The sequence below is a fragment of the Jaculus jaculus genome, chromosome 1, assembly GCF_020740685.1.
Source record: "Jaculus jaculus isolate mJacJac1 chromosome 1, mJacJac1.mat.Y.cur, whole genome shotgun sequence".
Taxonomy (NCBI): Eukaryota; Metazoa; Chordata; class Mammalia; order Rodentia; family Dipodidae; genus Jaculus; species Jaculus jaculus.
This window is the reverse complement of record NC_059102.1, coordinates 245,794,403-245,819,016: the sequence shown is the minus strand read 5'-3', so window position 1 is coordinate 245,819,016 and position 24,614 is coordinate 245,794,403. Positions and strand designations below refer to the sequence as shown.

Sequence of the window (24,614 nt, the reverse complement as noted above, 5' to 3'; positions counted from 1 at the left end):
TTCCCAAGAGCCAAAGTTGTCTGAACAAGTTCTACTGAGGAAGAAATGTTACCTCCCTTACTTGGAAACATATACTTAAAAACATTATTTATATATTTGCAAGCAGAGAAAAAAGAGAGACAGACAGAAAGAATGCACATGTCAGGGGCCTCCAACCACTGCAAATAATCTCAAACACATGCTCCACTTTCTGCATCTGGCTTTGCCTGGGTAGTGGGGGAATCTAACCTGGCTCATTAGGCTTTGCAGGAAAGTGCATTAACTGCTGAGCCATCTCTCCAACCCCGAAACTTAGAACTTTTTGTTGTTTTGTTTGTTTGGTGGGTTGGTTGGTTGCTATCCTCAAATCCCTGAAGGAGTCCTGAGGCGCAGTGACAGACTGAATATTGATGTGCAGCTAAAATTGGTCCGCATTTCAAAATTTGACTTCTCACTGTCAAAATTTGAGTACATGTATTTATTTCCCTTATTTTCTCCCATCTGGGCAAAGATTTCTTCCATAATGTCAGCCACCTCAACCGGAATCATGTCATGAGCACATGACTTATCCTGTCTTCAAAATCAGACTCCCTATACCCATGCTTAACATTAAGCAAATTCTTTCACTATTTTAGTAAGAAGATAATAATTTAATTTTTGAGTCAAAAATTATTCTGGTGATGGAGAGATGGCTCAGCAGTTAGGTTGGTTGCCTGCAGAGTCTAACAACCTGAGCTCAATTTCCCAGTATCCACATAGAGCCAGATGCACAGGGTGGCACATTCATCTAAAGTCCATTTGCAGGCATGGAGGACCTTGTATGCCCATTCTCCCTGTCTCTACTATCTTCTTCTGCTTGCAAATAAAAAAATTATTTTAAAATTTTATTCTGGGGCTAGAGATGGCTCAGTGGTTAAAGGTGCTTGCTTGCAAAACCTGATGGCCCAGTTAGATTCCCCAGTACCCATGTAAAGCCAGAAAGCCAGATGCACAAAGTGGTGCACGTGTCTGGAGTTTTTGCTGCAGCAGCATGCTCTGGCGCACCCATTCTCCCTCTCTCTCTCTCTCAAATAAAATTTTTTTTTTTTTTTTTTTGTTTTTCGAGGTAGGGTCTCACTCTGGTCCAGGCTGACCTGGAATTACCTCTGTTATTTCAGGGTCGCCTTGAACTCATGGCGATCCTTCTACCTCTGCCTCCCGAGTGCTGGGATTAAAGGTGTGCGCCACCACGCCCGGCTCAAATAAAATTATTTTTTAAATTATTATTGTATTCTTGGGGCTGGAGAGATTGCTTAGTGGTTAAAACATTTGCCTTCAAAGAGTAAGGACCCAGCTTTGACTCCCCAAAACCCAAGAAAGCCAGATGCACAAGGTAACATGCATTTGTACAAGGTCACACATATGCATGCATCTGAAGTTTGATTGTAGTGGCTAGAGGCCCTGGTGTACCAATTCTGTGTGTGTGTCTCTCTCTCACTCTCTCATAAAATTAAAAAAAAGAGGGGCTGGAGATGTGGCTTAATGGTTAAGGTACTCGCCAAAAAAGCCAAAGGAACCAGGTTCGATTCCACAGTACCCACATATGCCAGATGCACAAGGTAAGGCATGCATCTGGAGTTTGTTTGCAGCAGCTAGAGGCCCTGGTGCACCCATTCTCTCTCCCTCTCTCTCTCCCCCCGCCCCTTTTGCAAATAAATAGATAAAAAATATTTTAAAATAAGAGAGAGAGGAGAGAAATTATTCTGGGATGGAAAGATGGCTTAGTGGTTAAGGCATTGACCTGTGAAGCCTAAGGACCTAGGTTTGATCCCCCAGAACCCATGTGAGCTAGATGCACATGGTGGCATATGCATCCGGAGTTTGTTTACAGTGGCTAGAGGCTCTAGCATGCCTACTGTCCCTCCCTCCTTCCCTCCCTTTCTCTCTATCTATCTATCTATATATCAAATAAGTAAAAATAAAACACAGATTTAAAAATTTCTAAACTAGGCATGTTGGTGCACGCCTTTATTCTCAGCACTCTGGGAGGCAGAGATAGGAGGATCACTGTGAGTTCAAGGCCACCCTGACACTACATAGTGAATTCCAGGTCAGCCTGAGCCAGAGTGAGACCCTACCTCGAAAAACAAAACAAAACAAAACATTATTCTAAAGAGCTGGGCATGGTGGCTCATGCCTTTAATCCCAGCACTCTGGAGGCAGAGGTAGGAGGATCACCATGAGTTCAAAGCTACCCTGAGACTACATAGTGAATTCCAGGTCAGCCTGAGCTAGAGTAAGACCTTACTTCAAAAAACCAAAAAAAAAAAAAAAAAATCTAAAAAACTTTTTCTATTTTCCCTTTCTGGTAAAAGAGAATTTCTTTGTTAATAACTAAGAAAGGGCTGGAGAGATGACTAAGCTGTTAAAGTACTTGCCTGAGAAGGCTCTCTTTCTCTCTGCCTCTCTCAAATAAATAAATAAAACACATATTTTAAAAAACATAGTTTGGGCTGTAGAAATGGCTTAGCAGTTAAGGCACTTGCCTTTGAAGCCTAAGGACTCAGGTTCAATTCCCCAGAACCCCTTGTAAGCCAGATGTACATGGTGGCACATGCATTTGGGATTCATTTGCAATGACTAGAGGCCCTGGTATACCCGTTCATGTTCTCTCTCTCTCTGTCTCAAAAAATAAATAAATAAAATCCTTAAATATTTTTAAAGCCCCTTCAGAATTTTTTTTTTAGGTAGGGTCTTGCTCTTTTGGTTTTTCCAGGTAGGGTTTTTGCTCTAGCCCAGGCTGACCTGGAATTCACTCTGTAATCTCAGGGTGGCCTTGAACACACAGCAATCCTCCTACCTCTGCCTTCCTTCTGCTGGGATTAAAGGCATGTGACACCATGCCCGGCTTTTTTGTTTGTTTGTTTGTTTTTTGTTTTTTATTTGTGTGTATGTGTGTGTGTGTTTTTCAAGGTTGGGTCTTACTCTAGCCCAGGCTGATCTGGAATTCACTATGTATTCTCAGGGTGGCCTCGAACTCTCAATAATCCTTCTGCCCCTGCCTCTCAAGCGCTGGGATTAAAGGTATGCGCCACCACACCCAGATGTGTTTTTGTTTTTTTTAATTAATCTTTTTAAAACTCTTTAAGCCACAATACCTAAAAATCTGATTTTTAAATGTAGTGTGAGTCCCAGGCATTTAAAAAGTTCTTCACAGGTCTGGGGATGTAGCTCAGTAATAGAGCCCTTGCCTGGCATGCACAAGGCTCTGCATTTACCCCTAGGACCATTGAGAGGGGAGGTAGGAAGAGAAAGAGAAAGGGAAGGGAGAGAGGCAGGAAGGAAGGAAGGAAGGAAGGGAGGGAAGGAGGGAGGGAGGGAGGGAGGGAGGGAGGGGAAGGGGGAAAAGAAGAAAGTCAAGGGATATTTATGTGCAGCAAGGGAGCGAGGTTAGGGAATCGCTGACTAGAATGATGGAATATGTGTATGGGCAGTGTATCCTACTTTTTTGGTAGAGGTTAGAGTTGCATTTTCCAGCATGGCCCACAAGAAAGATGATAGATAGACAGACAGATATTAGCATGTGCTACAGACATGATTAGAATGTGTCAGAGCCTCTGCTTTTCCCTGGGCCTTTGGTCAAACTTAACCTAATATTCCCGAATCATCTTTCAGAGTATTGAATTCCACTGAGCAGGTGCTAGCACTTCCTCTGTTATAGTGACGTGGCCCTACTCAGGCTGGACCTGAGACTGTTACCTGGCTAAGTCTGTGGTGAGTCAGGTGCTTCCAAAGCAAACTGATGCCCAACCTTGGGGTCAGCCACTAGCCCATCAGCTCTCCTTCTGCCCCAGCCTGCAGGTACCATCCAAATTATCAAGTAGTATAGTGCAGGAGAAAGAACAAATTCTCTTAATGGTATCCTCCTACAGATTGTATTTTCTAGTAATGCACACATTTAAAGGCTAGGTTTAGGGGCTGGAGAGATGGCTTAGCGGTTAAGCGCTTGCCTGTGAAGCCTAAGGACACCGGTTCAAGGCTCGGTTCCCCAGGTCCCACGTTAGCCAGACACACAAGGGGGCGCATGCGTCTGGAGTTCGTTTGCAGAGGCTGGAAGCCCTGGCGCGCCCATTCTCTCTCTCTCCCTCTATCTGTCTTTCTCTCTGTGTATGTCGCTAGAAAGGTGGTTCAGTGGTTAAATGTGCTTGCTTGCAAAGTCTGATGGTCAGGTTTGATTTCCCAGTAGCCACGTAAATCCAGGGCAACAAAGTGGCACATGTGTATGGAGTTTGCTTGCAGTGGCAAGAGGCCCTGTTGTGCCCATTCTCCCGCCACCCTTTTCTTTCTCTCTGCTTAAAAATAAATAAACAAAAGCCAGGAGTGGTGGCACACGCCTTTAATCCCAGCACTCGGGAGACAGAGGTAGGAGGATCGCCGGGAGTTCAAGGCCACCCTGAGACTACATAGCTAATTCCAGGTCAGCCTGGGCTAGAGTGAGACCCTACCTTGAAAAACCAAAAAACAAAAATAAATAAACAAATAAACATATTTTAAAAATGAATAAGTAGGGCTGGAGAGATGGTTTAGCAGTTAAGCGCTTGCCTGTGAAGCCTAAGGACCCCGGTTCGAGGCTCGGTTCCCCAGATCCCACGTTAGCCAGATGCACAAGGGAGCGCACGCGTCTGGAGTTCGTTTGCAGAGGCTGGAAGCCCTGGCGTGCCCATTCTCTCTCTCTCCCTCTATCTGTCTTTCTCTCTGTGTCTGTCACTCTCAAATAAATAAATAAATTTTTAAAAAATGAACAAGTAAATAAAACCAAGGTTTGTGAAGCTAGACCTGAAGGATAAGGGTAAGGTTTGAATTCTTGCCACGTGTCCTTAAGCAAATTTCAAAAGGCCTTTCCCTGATTTGTGAGCTGGGGCAGATAATACCTAGGGTAAGGTTCAGTGACAAAATAATGTGGAAAGGGCTTAGTGACAGGATGTGATGAGCCCTCAACAAATGGCAGTAGTGAGGGCTGGAGAGATGGCTTAGCGGTTAAGCACTTGCCTGTGAAGCCTAAGGACCCCAGTTCAAGGCTCAGTTCCCCAGGTCCCACGTTAGCCAGATGCACAAGGGGGCGCACGTGTCTGGAGTTCGTTTGCAGTGGCTGGAGGCCCTGGCGCGCCCATTCTCTCTCTCTCTCCCTCTACCTGTCTTTCTCTCTGTGTCTGTCGCTCTCAAATAAATAAATTTAAAAAAAAAAAATGGCAGTAGTGAGCCAGGTCCAGGTGCTGTCTGACCCCACACCGGAGGCTTTCTGTGCAGCCAGGAAACAGGACTGCCCTGCCCACCCTCAGCAGGTAGGTGTCTGGGTAGAGGTCCTGGGGCCCAGAGCAGCAGAGTCATCCTCCAGATGTGGTGTGTGAGCCCCGGGTCTCTAGTCTCCTTCCCAAATCCTGCTGCCAGTCTTCCCCCAGGAGCAGCAGCCGCCCCGCTGCCTTTGCTCAGGCCAGCCATTTTCCTTGCTGCCTTTGTTCTATTCCAGTGCCTGTGGGGGTGCCGGAAAGCAGCCGCCTTCCTCAGGTTGCTATTTAAAGACTCTCTGAAAGATGCTGCCACCGCTGTTCCTACCGCTGTGGCAGCTGCGGCTTCTGTCCCTGCCACAGTGGCGGTGTGACCCGCTGAAGCCTTGGGTGGTGTGCCTCAGCAGGAGCTAGCCTCGAAGTGTGCACATGAGGGGGTCTGCCTGCCTGCCCTTTGTTCAGCACCCCTAAGCCATCACCCCTACCCGGGGCCGCCCACCAGCTGCCGACTTGGTCTTTGTTCCTGCACTGTCTGTATCTGTGCAGCATTTTTGGCATTTGACCAGTTAAATGGTTTTTCCCTTATTCTCAGTGGAAATCACACATGCTGTCCCCATCCCGTTCCACCTCACCTGGGGTACGCACTCAGGATATTATCTCTTCCCATTTTTACAAAGAGACACTATCAGAAAAGGCAAGAGTGCCATTTATCTCTAGGTCTAGCAGAGAGAAATACTTTGAAAGGCTTGGTAACCCTCGGTTAATAATAATGCCACCCGGACTTTAGCGCATCTAGGGTCTCTACCTGTCAGGCATGGATAGAAATCCCTTAGACGTCGGTAATCCTGCCTTTCTTTGCTGACCCTCCCAGGGCTTTCAGTGAAGTGAATCAAAAGCCCAGTCTTTCTGTTTAAGTCAGCCCTAATTTCTTTTTCACAGACCTATTAAAGTGAAGGTTTGGGTTTTGTCAGTGAAGCATTCTTCAGGCCAGAGCTGCCTGAATGAGGTCCAGGCTGTTGCCTCCATTCAGCTTCCCCAGTTTCTCCTTCCCGTTGTAGTGGGGGGGCTGTGCCTACCTCACACCCCAGTCCAGCAGAATTCCTCCCACTGCCGTCTGCACTGAGCCACGCTGACCCCAGTACTGCACTCAGGTGGCACTGAACCTGGGTTCCCAGCTTGAACCCCTTCCCCTCACTCTAGCTCCCCCTTCGCTTACTCATCAGCCTGGCCACTCATTTTTGGCAGGGGGGCACGACTTTGCTCTCTAGTCTTTGTTTTCAGAGCTGTGACTTCCCTCCTGTTTTCTTGGTGCCTTGATGGTAAACCAGTTGTTCTCAATATGATGGTAATGATGATACTTTGCTCATGTCATTTTGCTTATGGTAACGAAATCCTCTTTCACATATGCTATTCCTGCTGGTGCTACAACAGACATGCAAAGTAGGGAATATATGTGCTTCCTGTTCCCCACTTTGTAGTCATTAAAATAATCACCTGGAGATGCAGAATAGTGGGGTGACTAATAGAGAACACTGACTCCAGAATCTGGCTGCTCATTGAGTCTGTCTGTGCCCATAGCTAACTATGGGATGCTGGGCAAACTGCAGATGGTACTGGTACCTTTCTTGTGGTGGTGTGAGGATTATGTGTGTTTGTATGAAAGTGAAGCCAGGGGCTGGAGAGATGGCTTAGTGGTTAAAGGCGCTTACCTGCAAAGCCAAAGGATCTTGGTTCAATTCCCCAGGACCCACATATGCCAGATGCACAAGGTGGTACATGCGTCTGGAGTTCGTTTGCAGTGGCTGGAGGCCCTGGTGCACCCATTCTCTCTCTTTCTTTCTCTCTCTATGCCTCTATCTCTCTTGTGAATAAATTAATTAATTAAGTTAAATTAAAAGTGAAGTCAGGCATGGTAGCACACACCTTTAATCTCTGCACTTGGGAGACAGAGGCAGGAGGATCGCCATGAGTTCAAGGCCACCCTGAGACTACATAGTAAATTCCAGGTCAGCCTGGGCTAGAATGAGACTCTACCTCAAAAAAAAACAAAAACAGGGGCTGGAGAGATGGCTTAGTGGTTAAGGCACTTGCTTGCAAAGTCAAAGGAGCCAGGTTCAACTCTCCAGGACCCACATAAGTTTGATGCACAAGGAGCCGCACACAACTGGAGTTCATTTGCAATGGCTGGAGGCCCTGGTGTGCCCATTCTCTCTCTCTCCACTTGCCTATTTCTGTATCTCTCTCTCTCTCAAATAAATAAATATAAATAAAATATTTTTTAAAAATCAAAAATAAAAGTGTTCTGAGCCATACATGGCACATGTGAAGTACTATCCAAGGACTTGTTCTCATTCACTCATTCATCAAAGATTTGCTGCTTGCCAACCTCAGTGATATGAGAGTAACAATGCAGGACACCATCCTGGTCCTCACAAAGAACATAGCATTGTGTGGAGACTGGCAAACTTATTTCACATCAATTTTGTGCACTTCTTTGTGCTTGGATCTTTTTAAAAAATATTTTTAATTGACAGCTTCTATAATTATAGACAATAAACCATAGTAATTCCCTCCACACACTTTCCCTTTGCAACTCCACTCTCCCTCATACCTCTTCCCCCTCTCAATCAATATCTCTTTTATTTTGTTGGCATCGTCTTTTCCTCCTATGATGAGGGTTTGTGTAGGTAGTGTCAGGCACTGCAAAGTCATGGAGATCCAGGCCATTTATGCCTGGAAGAGTGCATTGTAAGCAATCCTACGCTTCCTTTGGCTCTTACATTCTTTCAGCCACCCCTTCCGCACTGTACCCTGAGCCTTGGAAGGTATGATAGAGGTGTTTCAGTGTTGAGCACTCCTCTGTCCCTTCATTTCAGCACTATGGTGCCTTCTGAGTCATCCCAAGGTCACCACCATCTGAAAAGAGAAGCTTCTCTAACCAAAAGTGAGAGTAATGCATGGGTATGGACATTAAGAGAAGTGCTCAGTGGGCAGTTTGGTGAGCATAGTATCTACATTTAGCAGACACCAGCCAACATTACACCTCTAGGGCTCATGTCTTCCCCATCATAGGTTTTCAGTATCAGTATCCCTCCTATGAAGCAGGCCTTCAGTCCAATTAGACAGCAGTTGGTTTCCCCCATAACAGACATGCCACTATTACACCTGTTGGCTCATGTGGCCTGGCTGGCTAAATTTAAGGCTTTCAGTGTCCACTGTTGTTTATCTCCACTGGTGATTTCTTTCTCTCCCATTGAACTGCATGTAGCATAGCTTTTTCTGGCTTTCTGTCATCTGGTTTATACACAGGAGGTTTTCAGCTCAGCTCCAGCAGGATTTCTCAGTGGCCTTGCATCCCAAGTATGTGGAATCTTTAGCAATAGGGTCTTACCATCTATTCCTGGTGGGAAACCAAGAGCCTCGGCAATGGCCTATACTGTTTTGGGGGCATCAGGGACCTCCCTGGCCAACAAGTCACTGGAAGGTATCCCATCACTGTTGTGCTTAGATCTTTATAGACAACGATTCACACAGTGAACTTCAAAGAAGGAAGTGTGAGCCCCATTTACAAGTGAGGTCCCAGAGTTCCAGAGGGAATGCTATTTGCACCAAGATTCCCATCACCTAGTTCACCTGCCTCCAGACCATGTGGTTCAGCTCTAAACATGGCTTCTCATGTATGAGCACCTGAGGCATTTTCCACAGTCACCAAAAATACTTGGCATGGTCAGCTGCATACAATTTGGATAATTTTTACTGAGTTGGACACTCTACTCCTTAACTAGTCTCATCTATTCACTTTGACCTCCCTTAGCCAGAAAATCAATTTTTTCTCTTTTTTGGAAGATTTTACTTTGATTTATTTATTTGACAGAGAAAGAGAGAGAGAGTGGGTGCTCCAGGGCCTCCAGCCTCTGCAAATGAACTCCAGACACATGTGCCCCCTTGTGTATCTGGCTAACATGGGTCCTGGGGAATCGAATCTGGGTCCTTTGGCTTTGCAGGCAAACACCTTAACCACTAAGCCATCCCTCCAGCCCCAGTTTTTTCTCTTTTTATGACAGTGGTGAGGGGCACAGTCTCACTGTGTAGCCAGGCTGGCCTCAAACTCAGTCCTCTTGCATCAGCCTCCCAAGTCATAGGGTTCAAGTGTTCACCCCCACACTTGGCTCACATATATGTGTTTAGATGGTTGGTTGTTTTTAGTTTTTCAAGGTAGAGTCTCACTCTAGCCAGGCTGACCTGGATCTCACTCTGTAGTCTCACAGCAATCCTACCTCTGCCTCCCAGGTGCTGGGACTAAAAGGTATGTGCCACCACACCCAGCTCATATCTATGTTTTTTTTTTTTTTTTTTTAAGTTTTATTGATTTGAGACAGTCAGAGAGAGAGAGAGAGACAGAAAGACAGACAGACAGAATGGGTGTGCCAGGGCCTCCAGCCACTGCAAACGAACTCTAGATGCATGCCTCCACTTGTGTATCTGGCTTATGTAGGTCCTGGGGAATCGAACCAGGGTCCTTTGGCTTTGCAGTTAAACACCTTAATAGCTAAGCCATCCCTCCAGCCCACATCTGTGTTTTGACATGTGGACACAGAGGTCACAATGAGAGTTAGTTTTCTTTTTTATTTGTTTTTTACTTTTTAATGACTCTTTTTTTTCTTTTTCATTTTCTTTTATTTCTTTCTTTTATTTGCAAGCAGAGAGAAGAGAAACAGACACAGAGAGAGATAGTACACAAGAATGGGCACACCAGAGCTTCTAGCCACTATAAACAAACTGCAGATGCATGTGCCAATTTGTGTGTCCAGCTTTACGTGGGTACTAGGGAATCAAACTCAGATTGTTAGAGTTTGCAGGCAAGCACCTTAATCTCTGACCACCTCTCCAGTAATTTTTATACATGTATATGATGATCATAATCCCTTTCTGTTACCTTATCTTATCCCCCTGCCTCATCTCCCTTCCACTGAACCCCTTCTTTTTTTTAATTTTTATTTATTTATTTATTTATTTGAGAGCGACAGACACAGAGAGAAAGACAGATAGAGGGAGAGAGAGAGCATGGGCGCGCCAGGGCTTCCAGCCTCTGCAAACGAACTCCAGACGCATGCGCCCCTTGTGCATCTGGCTAACGTGGGACCTGGGGAACCGAGCCTCGAACCGGGGTCCTTAGGCTTCACAGGCAAGTGCTTAACCACTAAGCCATCTCTCCAGCCCAAACCCCTTCTTTTTAACTAGTATATACTAGCATTTAAGTGACTTTTTTTCTTTTGTTTGCTGTAAGCATTTAACTTATCTTTTTATATTTAGCAATGTATTTCCTTCTTATATATTAAATTATAGATGGGCTGGGAGTATAGCTCAAAGGTAGAATATTTGAATAGCATGTGCAGGGCTCTTTGACCCCAGCATAGAGGGGAAAGAATGGAGATAAGGAAATGTTAGGTAGAAAAACCTCTGCCAACTCACATCTTTCCTGATTCCTTGTTTCTGTAAATGTCTTGTTTGTGGCCATTTGTGTTACTTATTTTAATTTTATTTTTGACAATTTCATACCATGTATATAATGTATTTTGATCATGGTCACCCACACATTACCCTCTCTTACTCCCTTCCCAATCCCACTAAATCACTTCTTAACTTATTTATTTGAGAGAGAAAAAAAGGTAGATAGAAGGAGAGAATAGGTGCACCAGGGCCTCTAGCCAATGCAAATGAACTCCAGACACATACACCACCTTGCACACCTGGTTTACCTGAGTACTAGGGGATCAAACCTGGGTCCTTAGGCTTCCCAGACAAGTGCCTTAACCACTAAGCCATTTCTTCAGCCTTTCTTAACTCTTTTGAGACACTGTCTCATGAATCCCAGGCTGGCCTCAAACTCACTATGTAAAAGATGAACTTGATCCTCTAATCCTCTTGCCTCCACCTCCAGAGTGCTGGGATTATAGGTATGTGCCACCATGCCCAGTTTTTATTCTGTGCTGGAAATCAAACTGGGGACTTCCTGCATGCTAGGCAAGCGTTCTGCCAGCTGAGCTACATCTCCAGCCCGTCATGTTTTCTCAAGCCCACGTATGAAGAATAGAGCATTAGCATCGTTCATCTCAGTTCCATTAATGAAATCACCTTGAACTGGAAATCAATTCTTGCAGATTAAAACAATGTTTTGAGGGACTAGAGGGATGGCCTAACAGTTAAGGTGCTTGCTGCAAAGCCAAAGGACCCAGGTTTGATTCCCCAGGACCCACATAAGCCAGATACACAAGGTGGCACATGCATCTGGAGTTTTTGCAGTGGCTGGATGCCCTGGTTTGTCCACTCTCTCTCTCTCTCCCTCTTTCTCTCAAATAAATAAATAAAAATAATTTTTTAAAAAAGTAAATAAAACAATGTTTTGAGCCGGGTGTGGTGGCACATGCCTTTAATTTCAGCACTTGGGAGGCAAAGGTAGGAAGATCACCATGAGTTCAAGGATACCCTGAGACTACACAGTGAATTTCAGGTCAGCCTGGACTAGAGTGAGACCCTACTTTGAAAAACAAAAACAAAATTCTTTAGGGCTGGAGAGATTGCTTAGCAGTTAAGGTACTTGCCTGTGAAGCCTAAGGACCCAGATTTGATTATCCACGTCGCACATAAACCAGATGCACATGGTGACGCATGAGTCTAGAGTTCGTTTGCAGTGTCTAGAGGCCCTCGCATACCCAGTCTCTCTCTCTCCCTCCCTCTCTCTGTCTCTAATAAGTACATAAAAATAAATCTTAAAAAAAAAAAAAAGTTTCGCTGGGTGTGGTGGCACATGCCTTTAATCCTAACACTCGGGAGGCAGAGGTAGGAGGATCGACAAGAGTTCAAGACTACCCCAAGACTACATAGTGAATTCCAGGGCATCCTGAGCTAGAGTGAGAACCTACCTCAGAAGACCTAAATAAATAAATAAATACGTTTTAATTTTTACTTTTTTATTTGCAAGCAGGGAGAGATAGACAGAGAATGAGCATGCCAGGGCCTCCAGCCACTGTAAACGAACTTCAAATACATGTGCCACCTTGTGCATCTGGCTTATGTGGGTACTGGGGAATCGAATCTGAGTCCTTAGGCTTCATAGACAAGTGTCTTAACCACTGAGCTATCTCTCCAGCCCTGGTCAACCATTCTAACCAAAAAGCCAGCAAGCTCCAGGTTCAGTGAGAGATTCTATCAGAATAATAAGGTAGAAGAGTGATAAGGAGGATGCCCAATGTCTCCTCTGGCCTCCACATAGGTGCATACAAGGTGCACATATCTGTGCTTAAACTGTGTACACTACACAAAACAAAAAAAGGGGGGCTGGAGAGATGTCTCGGCAGTTAATGGTCCTTGCTTGCAAAGCCTGCCAGCCCAGGTTCAATTCTTCAATAATCGATATAAAGCCACACACAAAAAGTGGTGCAAGCATCTGACATTCATTTCCAGCAGCAGAAGACCCTGGTACACCTATACTAACACACACACAAAAATAAAATAATTTTTTAATTGGTTTTTCAAGGTAGGGTCTTACTGTAATCCAGGCTGACCTGGAATTCACTCTGTATTCTTAGGGTGGCCTCAAACCCAAGGCAGTCCTCCAACCTCTGCCTCCTGAGTGCTGGGATTAAAGGCATGTGCCACCACACCTGGCTAAAATAATTTTTGAAAGTGAATCTATGGGCTGGAGGGATGGCTCAGTGGTTGAAGATCCTTGTTTGCCAAAGCCTGCCTGCCCAGAGTTTATTTTCCAGTACTAGGACTGGAGAAATGGTTCATCAGTTAAAGGCACTTGCTTCCCTAGTACCAATGTAAAGTCAGATTGCATAAAGTAGTGCATGCATCTGGAATGGCATACCCATTCACTCTCTCCTCTCCCTCTCCATCTCTCTCTCTCTCTGCTTGCAAATAAGTAACTTTTTTTTAAATTCCCCAGTACCCACATAAAGCCAGGTACACAAAGTTGAGCATGTGTCTGGAGTTTGTTTGTAGCACCTGGGTTTACCCATTCTCTTTATATATCAAATATAAATAAATAAAAATATTTTTAAAAATAAAGTGGGAGCCGGGCGTGGTGGCGCACGCCTTTAATCCCAGCACTCGGGAGGCAGAGGTAGGAGGATTGCCATGAGTTCAAGGCCACCCTGAGATGACAGTTAATTCCAGGTCAGCGTGGACCAGAGTGAGACCCTACCTCGAAAAAACAAAAAACAAAAAAAAAAAATAAAAATAAAAAAAAAATAAAGTGGATATCCTCATTACTAAATGTCCTAACTAATGGAGCTTGTGTTATAAAGTTAGTCTAGGGCTGGAGAGATAGCTTAGCAGTTCAGGCACTTGCCTGTGAGGCCTAAGGACCCAGGTTCAATTCCCCAAAACCCACATAAGCCAGATGCACAAGGTGGTACATGCGTCTAGTGTTCATTTGCAGTGTCTAGAGGCCCTAGTGTGCCCATTTTCTCTATCTGCCTCTTCCTTTCTCACTTTTTTTTTTTTTTTTTTTTTTTTTTTGAGGTAGAGTCTCACTCTAGCCCAGGCTGACCTGCAATTCACAATGGAGTCTCAGGGTGGCCTCCAACTCATGGCGATCCTCCTAACTCTGCCTCCCAAGTGCTGGGATTAAACTTTTTCCTCTCTTTCTCTCCCCCCCGCAAAAAAATAAATAAATAAAATATTTTAGAAAGTTAGTCTAACTACAGATGTTTTTTTTTTTTTCTTCCTTTGTTTTCCCAATAATCTGGTTTGCGGTTATGGGACTTTTATAATCAGATAAATATGTTTAGGATCTGAAAAGAAAAAAGATATCTGCTATTTATTTCTTCTTTTGATGTTGACTCAAAGATAAAACCACGACCAGCAAGGCTCAGACAAGCTTATTGGGTGTCCCACACTGTTTTTCTGCTTTTCCATTGAAAGTGCACCTGTGTGCCCAAGGCAGTCCTTGCTCACACTGTTCCCTTGTCTGTAAACCCTGCCTCCTCTGGTCTTCTCTCAGCCACAGTTAACCCTAAAAGCTTCCCTTGTCCCCGGAGCTTCAGCTTTGTGGGTTTCAGAAAACCAGCACCTGAAGAGAAGGAGGGGTGGGATCGTGTGTGTCACAGGCATGCTCCAAATCCTCTTGGTAAAGCAGTGAACCCCAGCCCCTTTCTAGAGTTTTCACACAAGAAAATAAGCTTCTGGATACTTCTGAAGCTATCCCGCCAAGGATTGGGGATATATATGATATATGCACATATATGTACTATGCTTAGCAGCATGTGCAATGTCTGAGTCTGAACGCGTATGCATGCATGTGTGCGCGCGCACACACACACACACACACACACACACACACACACCCACCACCACCACCACCACCACCACCACCACCCCGCGACCAAAGAGCTTCCCAGATGGTGAGAATTCCTCTTTTAGCCACCTGCTGCACTAGCTGCGCCAGGGCTCTTCTGGATGAGAGGCAGCCCCCACCTCACGTACTCCCACTCTCCTGGAGTCCTTTGGCTTCATGAGGCCACAATGAATGGCAGGTGTGTGGAAGTCTTAATGAGAGGTTTCCTCTCCAGGATTGCCTATATCCTGCCCACCTTAGCGGCTCCTGTGAGTAACTTTACCTTTGAACTCTTCTTGTATTCAGCCCCTGATCCATGGGATTTGGGGACAATCCCTAGCTGGCAGGAAGCTTTGATCCTTGGGGAGTCCAGAGGAAGTCCTGTGATGTGTGGGATCCCTGGAGTTACAGAGATTGGGGGGGGGAGCTGTAGGAGGGTGGGTTGCTAAGGTAGACCCATTAATTAAGAAGTCTTTGCTTAACACTCAGTTACCTAAGAAAGGAGATCCGGAGCCTGATAACAGGAGCTCAGCACCCCTCAAGGATGGAGTGGTGTTTGCACAAGCATTACTGTTATTTAAGGGCACAGCAGTGCCCAGGGGAAAATTCCTACCCACACCCCAGGAAGAACAGAACTTCCCTTTAAAAAGGTAAAGCTGCCTTTCTTTGAATGGTAGGAGGCTACAGGAAAAAAAATTTTTAATCTCTGGAGTTGGGGTTGGGAATGTAGCTCAGTTGGTAGAGTGCCTAGCATTCATGAAGTCCTGGGTACAGCACATGTCCGTAATCTCAGCACTTGGGTGCTAGAGGCATGAGGATCAGAAATTCAGGGTCATCCTCAGATACACAGCAGTTCAAAGGCCAGCCTGGGGCTCTGTAAGACCCTGTCTAAAAGAGTGGTGGTAGTAGTAATAATAACAATACTGAATAGGTGATAGATTTCTGCATGGATAACCATGTAATAAACACTGAAAACTCTAGAACTTCTGCATGTGGGTCGCTTTAGGCCATCACTTATTCAAGAAAATATAGGAAACTAGTGTTATATTGAAACTACCCTATTTGAGGTAGGTTGGGGGTAAAGGGTTTTGCTAACGCTTCCCAAAGCCATTCCTGATTGCCACCCACTAAATGGCATAGAGAAGCCCTTTCCCCACATAAGGCGTTGTTCCTCCTCCCCCACCCTACCTCCAGAGGACTTCCTGTCTTCCACAGAATCAGTTCTCAGAGTAGAGACTGTGGTGTGTGCCTGCCTCTCCGCTGGGCTGTGGCTGCCAGAGGGGTGGACTGGTTCATTGGCTGATTCACCTTTTTATCACCAGCATACTGCCTGGGCATGATGTAGGACCTTAATGATGATCATTGAGTGAGTGAGTAACCATGAGCCAGTATCTGTGGAGAATCATCCCTTTTCCAAATCATCTCGTTTTCATAGTGCCAGGAAAACGTAGGAACTTCTTCTTCCCGGAAAGATAAGATTCCTCACCCAAAGATAGGTTATGAGATGACAGAAGGGCTAGTGGCCTTGTTAGGGTTAGATTGGCCAGGAGACCATGGTATTGTAGCAGCTCTCCAAGAAGGTCCAGAAGATACTAACTGCATGACAGCATGTTTGTGATCTTGCCTCACAATTCAGACGTACTGGAATGACACTGGAAGAGGATCACTGAAAGTTGTCTGGCCTGATGGTTTTTTTGTTTTGTTTGTTTTGTTTGTTATTTCCCCCTTTCTTCCACAGTTTCTCTCTCTTGGTTTGTCATGGTGTTTGTAGTTTGCTTTTAATGTTGTTCTAAGGAGAGGAAGAGCTAAAATGTGAAATTGTTAGCATGAATTTGACAGCTCATCTTTACTCTGTGCAATGCCAATCTTAAATGCAAATACAAGCGTATTTAACTCATCCATAGAATCAGCAGAATCACAGTTTGTATTCTGCAGCTTGTGTGTACACATGTGTCTCCTCAATGCAAAACAGTAGAACGCTACGCCAATAGAACGCAGCTGTCTTTATCTCGCGTCCTGATACGCGCACCTGCTGCCGAAACTACGCACCTTTGTCTTACTGTTAATTCAGACCGAGAGGAAGAGAACTGTGGGTTGTTCTGTTTCCTTCTGTGTCATTGCTTTTGGTATAAGTGTTTGGCTGGAACAAAGAAGAAAATGAGTAAGAAAGGATGTGATACAGGGTTTGTGGGCCATCTGTCTTTCTTAGAAAGCCATTGCCTTTCTTGCTGAATTGGGGGCAAGTTCTAGTTGGAATGGAAAGCCTGGGACTCTCCACGCTGTCAGTTCCTCCATTTGTGGAGAGGTGACAGACATACTGACCTGGTACTTGGTCCAAGTCTTACTGAGATCGTAAGTCTACCAGCATTCTATGCTCATGGTCACTGTGGGCAACTGCACTAGTGAAGAATGATGCGCACACCATCACACGTCTCCTCTGCTCACACCCATGCTCCGTTATTTCATAGAGTTTCATTTATAGATCACAAATGCAACAATGTTATTGGGAAGTTGAAGATTGCAAAAGGGGGTTATGAAGGCAAGCAGCATGGGACCATGTAGGATGAACTGGCTGGCGTTGTTCCAGTAGATGCTTTTACAATTTGAGGTCTGTGCCAACTGAGAGACTGGCCAGGGATAGTATGTGGGTCTTCAGTTATTCATGAATGTGAAATATCAGTCAGTTTAAGAAGCACTGGGGCAAAATATGGCCTTAACATCAGTAGTACCTGTGAGCTAGAGAGGAGAATGTATTTTAATTTTATAATAGTTAATCCCAACACCAATAAATAAATAAGGGCTAGGGAGATGGCTCAGCAGTTAAAGGTACTTGCTTGCAAAGCCTGTTGGTCTGTGTTTGGTTCCCCAGTACCCACATAAAGCCAGACGCAAAGTGGCACATGCATCTGGAGTTTATTTGCACTGGCAAGACACCCTGGTATGGCCATACTCTCTCTCTCTCTCTCAAATAAATTAAAATATTATAAGTAAGCCAGGCACAGTGCTACATGTCTTTAATCCCAGCACTCAGGAGACAGAGGTAGGAGGCCAGTCTAAGACTACATACTGGATTCCAGGTCAGCCTGGACTACAGCAAGACCCTACCTACCTCAACACCCCCCCAAAATTATATATACATATGTATATACATATATATACACATATATATAATAAAATTACACAATAAGCATTTAAGCTGTGATTCTAGCAGTCACTAACAGGCTACAGGAAGGTAGGAAAGCTTAGCTAGGTGAGGGTTAGGGAGGGAATCACTAAGGAAGTACATTTTAGGCAGATAGTTGTAGGATTTATAGGATGAAGAAGTGAAATAGTGTCCCAGCATAAAGGAATGGCATGCACAAAGGTACTGAGCTGGGAAGGAGCTTTGCTCAGAAAAGGAAAGAAACAAAGTCCATAGAGCCAGAATTCAGACAGCCAGCGCGGGACTATCGTGAGAAAGGCAGGGTGGCCCAGAGCTTTTTGGGGGGAGCCTTTCCCCTGCATTGCTCTTTTGGTCCCCAGCACTCATCCCAGTCACAGTCATCACAAGGTAGAGGGACTCTATTCTCATAGCAAGTCCAACACGTGGTGCATCACGCTGAGGGCCCAGGAATGCCTGAGTGACCCTAGGCCAGGCTATGTCCTTGTCACCCACCATTTCTTATAATGTTCTATTTTGCTTTGCTTTTATTTGTTTAGTTGGTTGGTTGGATTGTGGGTTTGTTTGTTTTGTTTTTTTCTCCTATCACCCAGTCTGGCTTTGAACTCATTATGGAGCTGAGGCTGGCCTTGAATTTGTGATCCATCCTCCTGTTTCTACCTCCCAAAAGCTAGGATTATAGACACGTACCACCATGTCAGGCCATGTTCTATCTTTCTTTATGTGCATGTCTTCTCTTTCCCACCTGCCTAACTTTCAAGGGCAGGCTCTAGATGTTTATTGTTAAGTAGCCTTAAGTAACAAAAATTTTTAAAAATATTTTATTTATTTGAGAGAGAGAGAATGGGCAGGCTCTAGATGTTTATTGTTAAGTAGCCTTAAGTAACAAAAATTTTTAAAAATATTTTATTTATTTGAGAGAGAGAGAGAATGGGCATGCCAGGACCTCTAGCCACTGCAAACAAACTCCAGATTCATGCATCACCTTATGCATCTGGCTGGACGTAGGTACTAGGGAATTGAACCTTGGCCTTAGGCTTTGCAGGCAAACATCTTAACTGCTTAACCATCTCTCCAGCCCCTTTTTTTTTTTCTTTTTGGTTTTTCAAGGTACGGTCTCACTCTACCACAGGCTGATCTGGAATTCACTATGTAGTCTCAGGGTGGCTTCGAACTCATGACAATCCTCCTACCTCTGCCTCCCCAGTGCTGGGATTTAAAGGCTTGTGCCACCACACCCATCTTTTGTTGTTGTTCTTCTTGTTGTTGTTGTTGTTTTGAGGTAGGGTTTCACTCTAGTCCAGGCTGATCTGGAATTCACTATATAGTCTCAGAGTGGCCTTGAACTCAATGCAATCCTACCTCTGCCTTTCAAGTACTGAGATTAAAGGCATATACCACCATACCCGGCCTCCCGGCCCAGAATTAAAAAAATTTTTTTTTTCTTATTTACTTATTTGCAAGAAGAAACAGAGAGGAGGAGGATGCACCAGGGCCTCTTGTCATTGCTAATGAGCTCAAGATGCATGTGCCAGTTTGTGCATTTACCTAGGTACTGGAATCAAACCTGGGTCATTAGGCTGGGATTAAAGGTGTACGCCACCACACCCGGCAACTCAACATTTTTTTTTAATTATTTAAACTTTTTTTTACAAGTTCCATAATTATAGACAATAAACCGTGATAATTCTCTCCCCCTCCCACTTTCCCCCTCTATCATATCTCCTTCCCCTCTCAATTAGCCTTTTGTTTGTTTTTCTTTCTTTTTCTGAGGTAGGGTCTCACTCTAGCCCAGGCTGACCTGTAATTCACTATGTAATCATACAATGGCAATCCTACTACCTCTGCCTCCAGAGTGCTGGGATGAAAGGCGTGCACTACCATACCTGGCTTAGTCTCTCTTTTATTTTGATGTCATCATCTTTTCCTCCTATTATGATGGTCTTGTATAGATAGTACCAGGCACTGTGAGGTCATGGATATCCAGGCCAGTTTGTGTCTGGAGGAGCATGTTGTAAGGAGTCCTACTCTTTCTTTGGCTCTTACATTCTTTCTGCCACCTCTTGTGCAATAGACCCTGAGCCTTGGAAGATGTGATAGAGATATCTCAGTGCTGAAAACTCCTCTGTCACTTCTTTCAGCCCAACAAAAAATTTTAACTAAAGCCAGGCATGGAGGGTCACACCTGTAATCCCAGCACTCAGGGTGAGGGATGGGGATTACGAGTTTGAGATCAACCTATTTCAGAAAAGCAAAGCAGAACAAAATAAAACTTTGCCTAGTCACTAGTTCACTACTTATAGAGGCCTCTTTTTTTCCCATTGCCAAGTTTCAAATGGAAGAAAAATAATAACAAAGTGAGTGGAAGCGGCCTGGAAATGAAATTATGGCAGAAAATTGTAAATAGGGGGACAACCAAAGGCATGGCTGCTAAAGAAATAGCCTCCTGGGGGGCTGGAGAGATGGCTTAGTGGTTAGCACATTTGCCTGCAAAGTCAAAGGACCCAGGTTTGATTCCCCAGTACCCACATTAGCCAGATGCACAACAGGGCACATGGATCTGGAGTTTGTTTGCAGTGGCTACAGGCCCTGGTGCACCCATTCTCTCTCTCTCTCCCTCTTTCTGTGTCAAATAAATAAAAATAAAATATTAAAAAAAAAAGAAAGAAATAGCCCCTTGGGTTCCTCAGGCCAGTTCCTGGTCTGTGCATGTCTGGGAATTTTGGGGAAAATGCTGATGATCCAGTGCTTGGGAGCATCCACGTTGGGCCTGGGCAGTCTTGTCTGTGTTTGTTCTGAGATCTCTGTCATCCTTTGGGACTCAGAGGAAAGGTGTGGGTTCTATAGTAGGACCTAGAAATAAAGGGGAGCAGCAGCCCAAAAGGGTGCAGTGAGGCGTCATGGGAGAGAAACACAAAGGACCTTGGACCAGGGCCACTGTCAGCCCTTTATCCTCTAGTCTGAGAGGACCGTGCATTATCTTAAGGGAGTCTGTGCGTTTCTTCCAAGCGAACACTTGGTCATGGCCTGTCTCTCTTGTACAGGTGCTGAGAGACGTCCTCAAAGATCTCTACCACCTGCTGAAGCACGTGGTGCGTTTGGAACCCGACGACGTGGCCAAGCTCCATGCCCAGCTGGCCCTGGAGGAGCTGGATGAGATCATGAGAAACTTCCTGTTCCCACCACAGAAGCTGGAGAAGAAGATCGTGGTCCTGCCATAGACCTGCTTCAGAAGACATGTCGGGAAGCAAGGAGGGACCAAGCAGTTAGAGCAGTGTCCACACCTCCCAACAGTGGCTCTGCAGCCTCTTTGGTGCTAGCAATACAACAGACCTGGGAGTGACTTTATGCCACTGGTCACTTGGGTCTTCAGGGTGACCCTCCTTAAGGATCCATTGAGCCACCCTGCACCTAGCTCAAAGCTAAAAGGGGGGAAAAAAAAAAGTGATCGAGTTTCTGATTGGTGCATTTTTCACTGTTCTGTGGCATTTGGAGAAGGATGTCACCTGGTGGAAGGATATGCTTACATGACTGATGGAACTTGAGTATCTGATTGCTCTTGTAACTTGAGGAGCTGCCCCCGTGGGTCACATGTCTTGATGTTTCTCATGGTGAGATTACCCATGCTAATGAGGAGTGGGCACCTAGACATCTGGTCTGTGACATGCAGCAAGGGCGAGGGAAGGAAGGGCTTACCGAAACATGCAAAATGGGACAAAATTAGCTCAGTTGGAAGGAACAGGCAGATCTGAATCTGGTCAGCGGGTATTGGGATGAAAAGCTGTGGCACGGAGGGGGCTTTCGGGTAAGCCCTGTGTATCCTTTGGGGCCATTTTCTTTGGCTCCGCTTGCTTGGAGCTGCCTTGATTATCAGGAGAAAGAGCCGTGGCACCTCAGACTCTGTCCTGCGTTCACTCCTCTGCAGTTTTAAAAGGATGAATGAATGCTGACACAATGGAGTGCTACTCAAGGCAGGCGGAAAGTGTGTTCCACACAAGTGGCCTGATGCCAGCCTATTAAAACAATTTCAGATACAGCACTGTGGTCTCCACTTTATTTACATATTTTGGGCACTGTTTGAATTGCAGCTAAAAGAGACAGAAGAAATTGGCTGGTTGCTTCAGATAAGTCCTCCCTACGGTCTTGCCTTTATAAGGCTAATTCAGCATTCTTTGGGCTTTTTGTTGTTTTCGTTGTTTGTTTGTTTTTTGCTTGTGTGTCTGTGCGTGGTGTGCATTTTCATATGCTTGTGCGTATATGGGTACAAGTGTGTGGCGGGCAGAGGTCAACATCAGATGTCTTTCTCAGTTGATCTCCATCTTATTCTTCCAGACAAGGTCTCTTGTTGAACCTCTTACTGATTCAGCCAGACCAGCTAGCCAGTAAGCCCCAGGGATTCCCTGCATCCACTGCCCCATTGCTGGGGTAATATAATAGGTGCATGTTACCACAGCCACATTGTACATGAGTATCCAGACTCAAGTCCTCAGGCTTTGATCCACTGAACTATCTTCTCCGACCACCTCCCCCCCACCTTTAATACAGATTTTTTTTCTTTTTTTGTTTTTTTGAGGTAGGGTCTCACTCTAGCCCAAGCTGACCTGGAATTCACTACGTAGTTTCAGGATAACCTTGAACTCATAACAATCCTCCTACCTCTGCCTCCCAAGTGCTGGTATTAAAGGCATGCACCACTACACCCAACTATGACATTTTATTTTATTTTACTCTATTTTTTTAATTATTTGCAAGGAGGGAGAAAGAGAAAACAGGCACACCAGGGCCTCCAGCTGCTACAAATAAACTCTAGATGTATGTGCTACTTTCTGCATCTGGCTCTACATGGGTACTGCAGAATTGAACCTTAACCATGAGCCATCTCTCCAGCCCCTATAGAATACTTTTAAAACATGACTAAATTATTAAAATTTTTGCAGAGCTGGAGATATGGCTTAGCAGTGTAGGCATTTGTCTGCAAAGTCAAAGGACCCAGGTTCAATTCCCCAGGACCCACGTTAGCCAGATGCACAAGGGGCGCACATGCCTGGAGTTCGTTTGCAGTGGCTAGAGGCCCTGGTGCACTGGTTCATTCTCTCTCTCCCTCCCTCCCTCCCTCCCTCTACCAAATAAATAAATAAAAACAAAATTAAAAAAAATAGACAAGCCGGGCGTGGTGGCACATGCCTTTAATCCCAGCACTTGGTAGGCAGAGGTAGTAGGATCGCCATGAGTTTGAGGACACCCTGAGAATACAGAGTGAATTCCAGGTCAGCCTGGACAGGAGTGAGACCCTTCCTCGAAAAAACAAACAAAAAAAGACAAATTATAAATTAGTAAATAATTTTTCCAGGAGTGATGGTTCATCTCCCCTTTCAGGAGGCTGAAGTAGCAGAATTACAGTCAGTTCAAGGGATACATAGCAAATTCCAGGGCAGCCTTTACTACAGTATAAGACCCTGTCTTAAAAAGCCAATATAGGGCTTGAGAGCTGGCTTAGCAGTTAAGGCACTTGCCTGTGAAGCCTAAGGACCCAGGTTTCATTACCCAGGTCCCACATAAGTCATATACACAAGGTGGCATATGTGCCTGGAGTTCATTTGCAGTGGCTAGAGGCCTATCATGCCCATTCTCTCTATATCTGCCTCTTTCTCTCTCTCAAATAAATTAATAAGGGGAGAAAGAAAAGAAGGAAGAAAAAGCCAAAGTAGCCAGGTGTGTTGGTGAATGTCTTTCTTTATTCCTAGCACCTGGGAGGCAGAGGTAGGAAGATCACCATGAATTCAAGGCCAGTGTGAGACAAGAGCAAAACCCTACCTCAATAAATAAATACATAGGGCCGGAGAGATGTCTTAGCAGTTAAGGCATTTGCCTGCAAAGCCAAAGGATTCCAGTCCAATTCCCCAGGACCCACATAAGCCAGATGTACAAGGGGACACATGGATCTGGAGTTTGTTTGCAGTGGCTGGAGGCCCTGGCCTGCCCATTCTATCTCTCTCTAATAAATAAATACATTTTAAACAAATACATACATAAAACCAATGTAGTGGGTTGAAAAGATGGCTCAGAGGTTAAAGGCACTTGCTTGCAAAGTCTGATGGCTCAGGTCTAATTCCCCAGTACCCATGTAAAGCCAGATGCAAAATTGGCACAAGCATCTGGAGTTTGTTTGCAGTGGTAAGAAGTCCTAGAGTGCTTATATTCTCATTCTCTCTCCTCCTCCCTCTCTCCTCTCTTTCTCTTTTTCCCCCTTGCAAATAAATAAATGCTTTGGTTTTAGTTTTGCTTTTTCAAGGTAGGGTCTTGCTCTAGTCCAGGCTGACCTGGAATTCAGTCTCAGGGTGGCCTTGAACTCATGGAAATCCTTTACCTCTGCCTCCCAAATGCTGGGATTAAAAGCATGCACCACCACACCTGGCTTAAATAAAGACTTAAAAAACAGAAAAAGAGGGGCTGGTCAAGGCCCTTAGTTTCCCACTAGGAATAGATGGTAAGACCCTATTGCTGAAGACTCCATATGCTTGGGCTACAAGGCCACTGAGAAATCTTGCTGGATCTGAACTGATAACCTCCTCCATGTAGACCAGCTGACAGAAAGCTAGAAGAAGCCATTCTGCATGCAGTTCAATGGGAGAAAAAGAAATCACCAGGGAAGATACTCATCAGTGGACACTGCAAGCCTTATAATTGGCCAGCCAGGCCAAATGAGCCAACAGGTGCAATAGTGGCACCTCTGTTATGGCGAAAACCAACTGCCCTCTAATTGAACTGGAGGCCTGCTCCATGGGAGGGAATACATCCCTGATACTGAAAACTTAAAACAGGGGTAGTCATGAGCCCTAGGGGTGTAACGTCTGCTGTTGTCTGGCCA

The 24,614-nt window shown here is 45.0% G+C and overlaps 1 protein-coding gene across 3 annotated transcripts in view; it reads left to right on the top strand.

Annotated features, from left to right (window-relative positions):
- The window catches only part of Tango6 (transport and golgi organization 6 homolog), a 250,673-nt gene extending 228,891 nt beyond the window's left edge, over positions 1-21,782 (top strand). For 2 of the 3 annotated variants that reach the window (XM_045161723.1, XM_004661659.2), the window contains one exon: positions 20,791-21,782. In XM_045161723.1, the coding sequence (XP_045017658.1) occupies positions 20,791-20,967 (177 nt within the window). In that variant the 3' untranslated portion in view covers positions 20,968-21,782. The remainder of the gene's footprint in view (positions 1-20,790) is intronic. The other variant, XR_006639598.1, reaches the window with a different exon arrangement.
- The last annotated feature ends 2,832 nt before the right edge of the window (positions 21,783-24,614 follow it).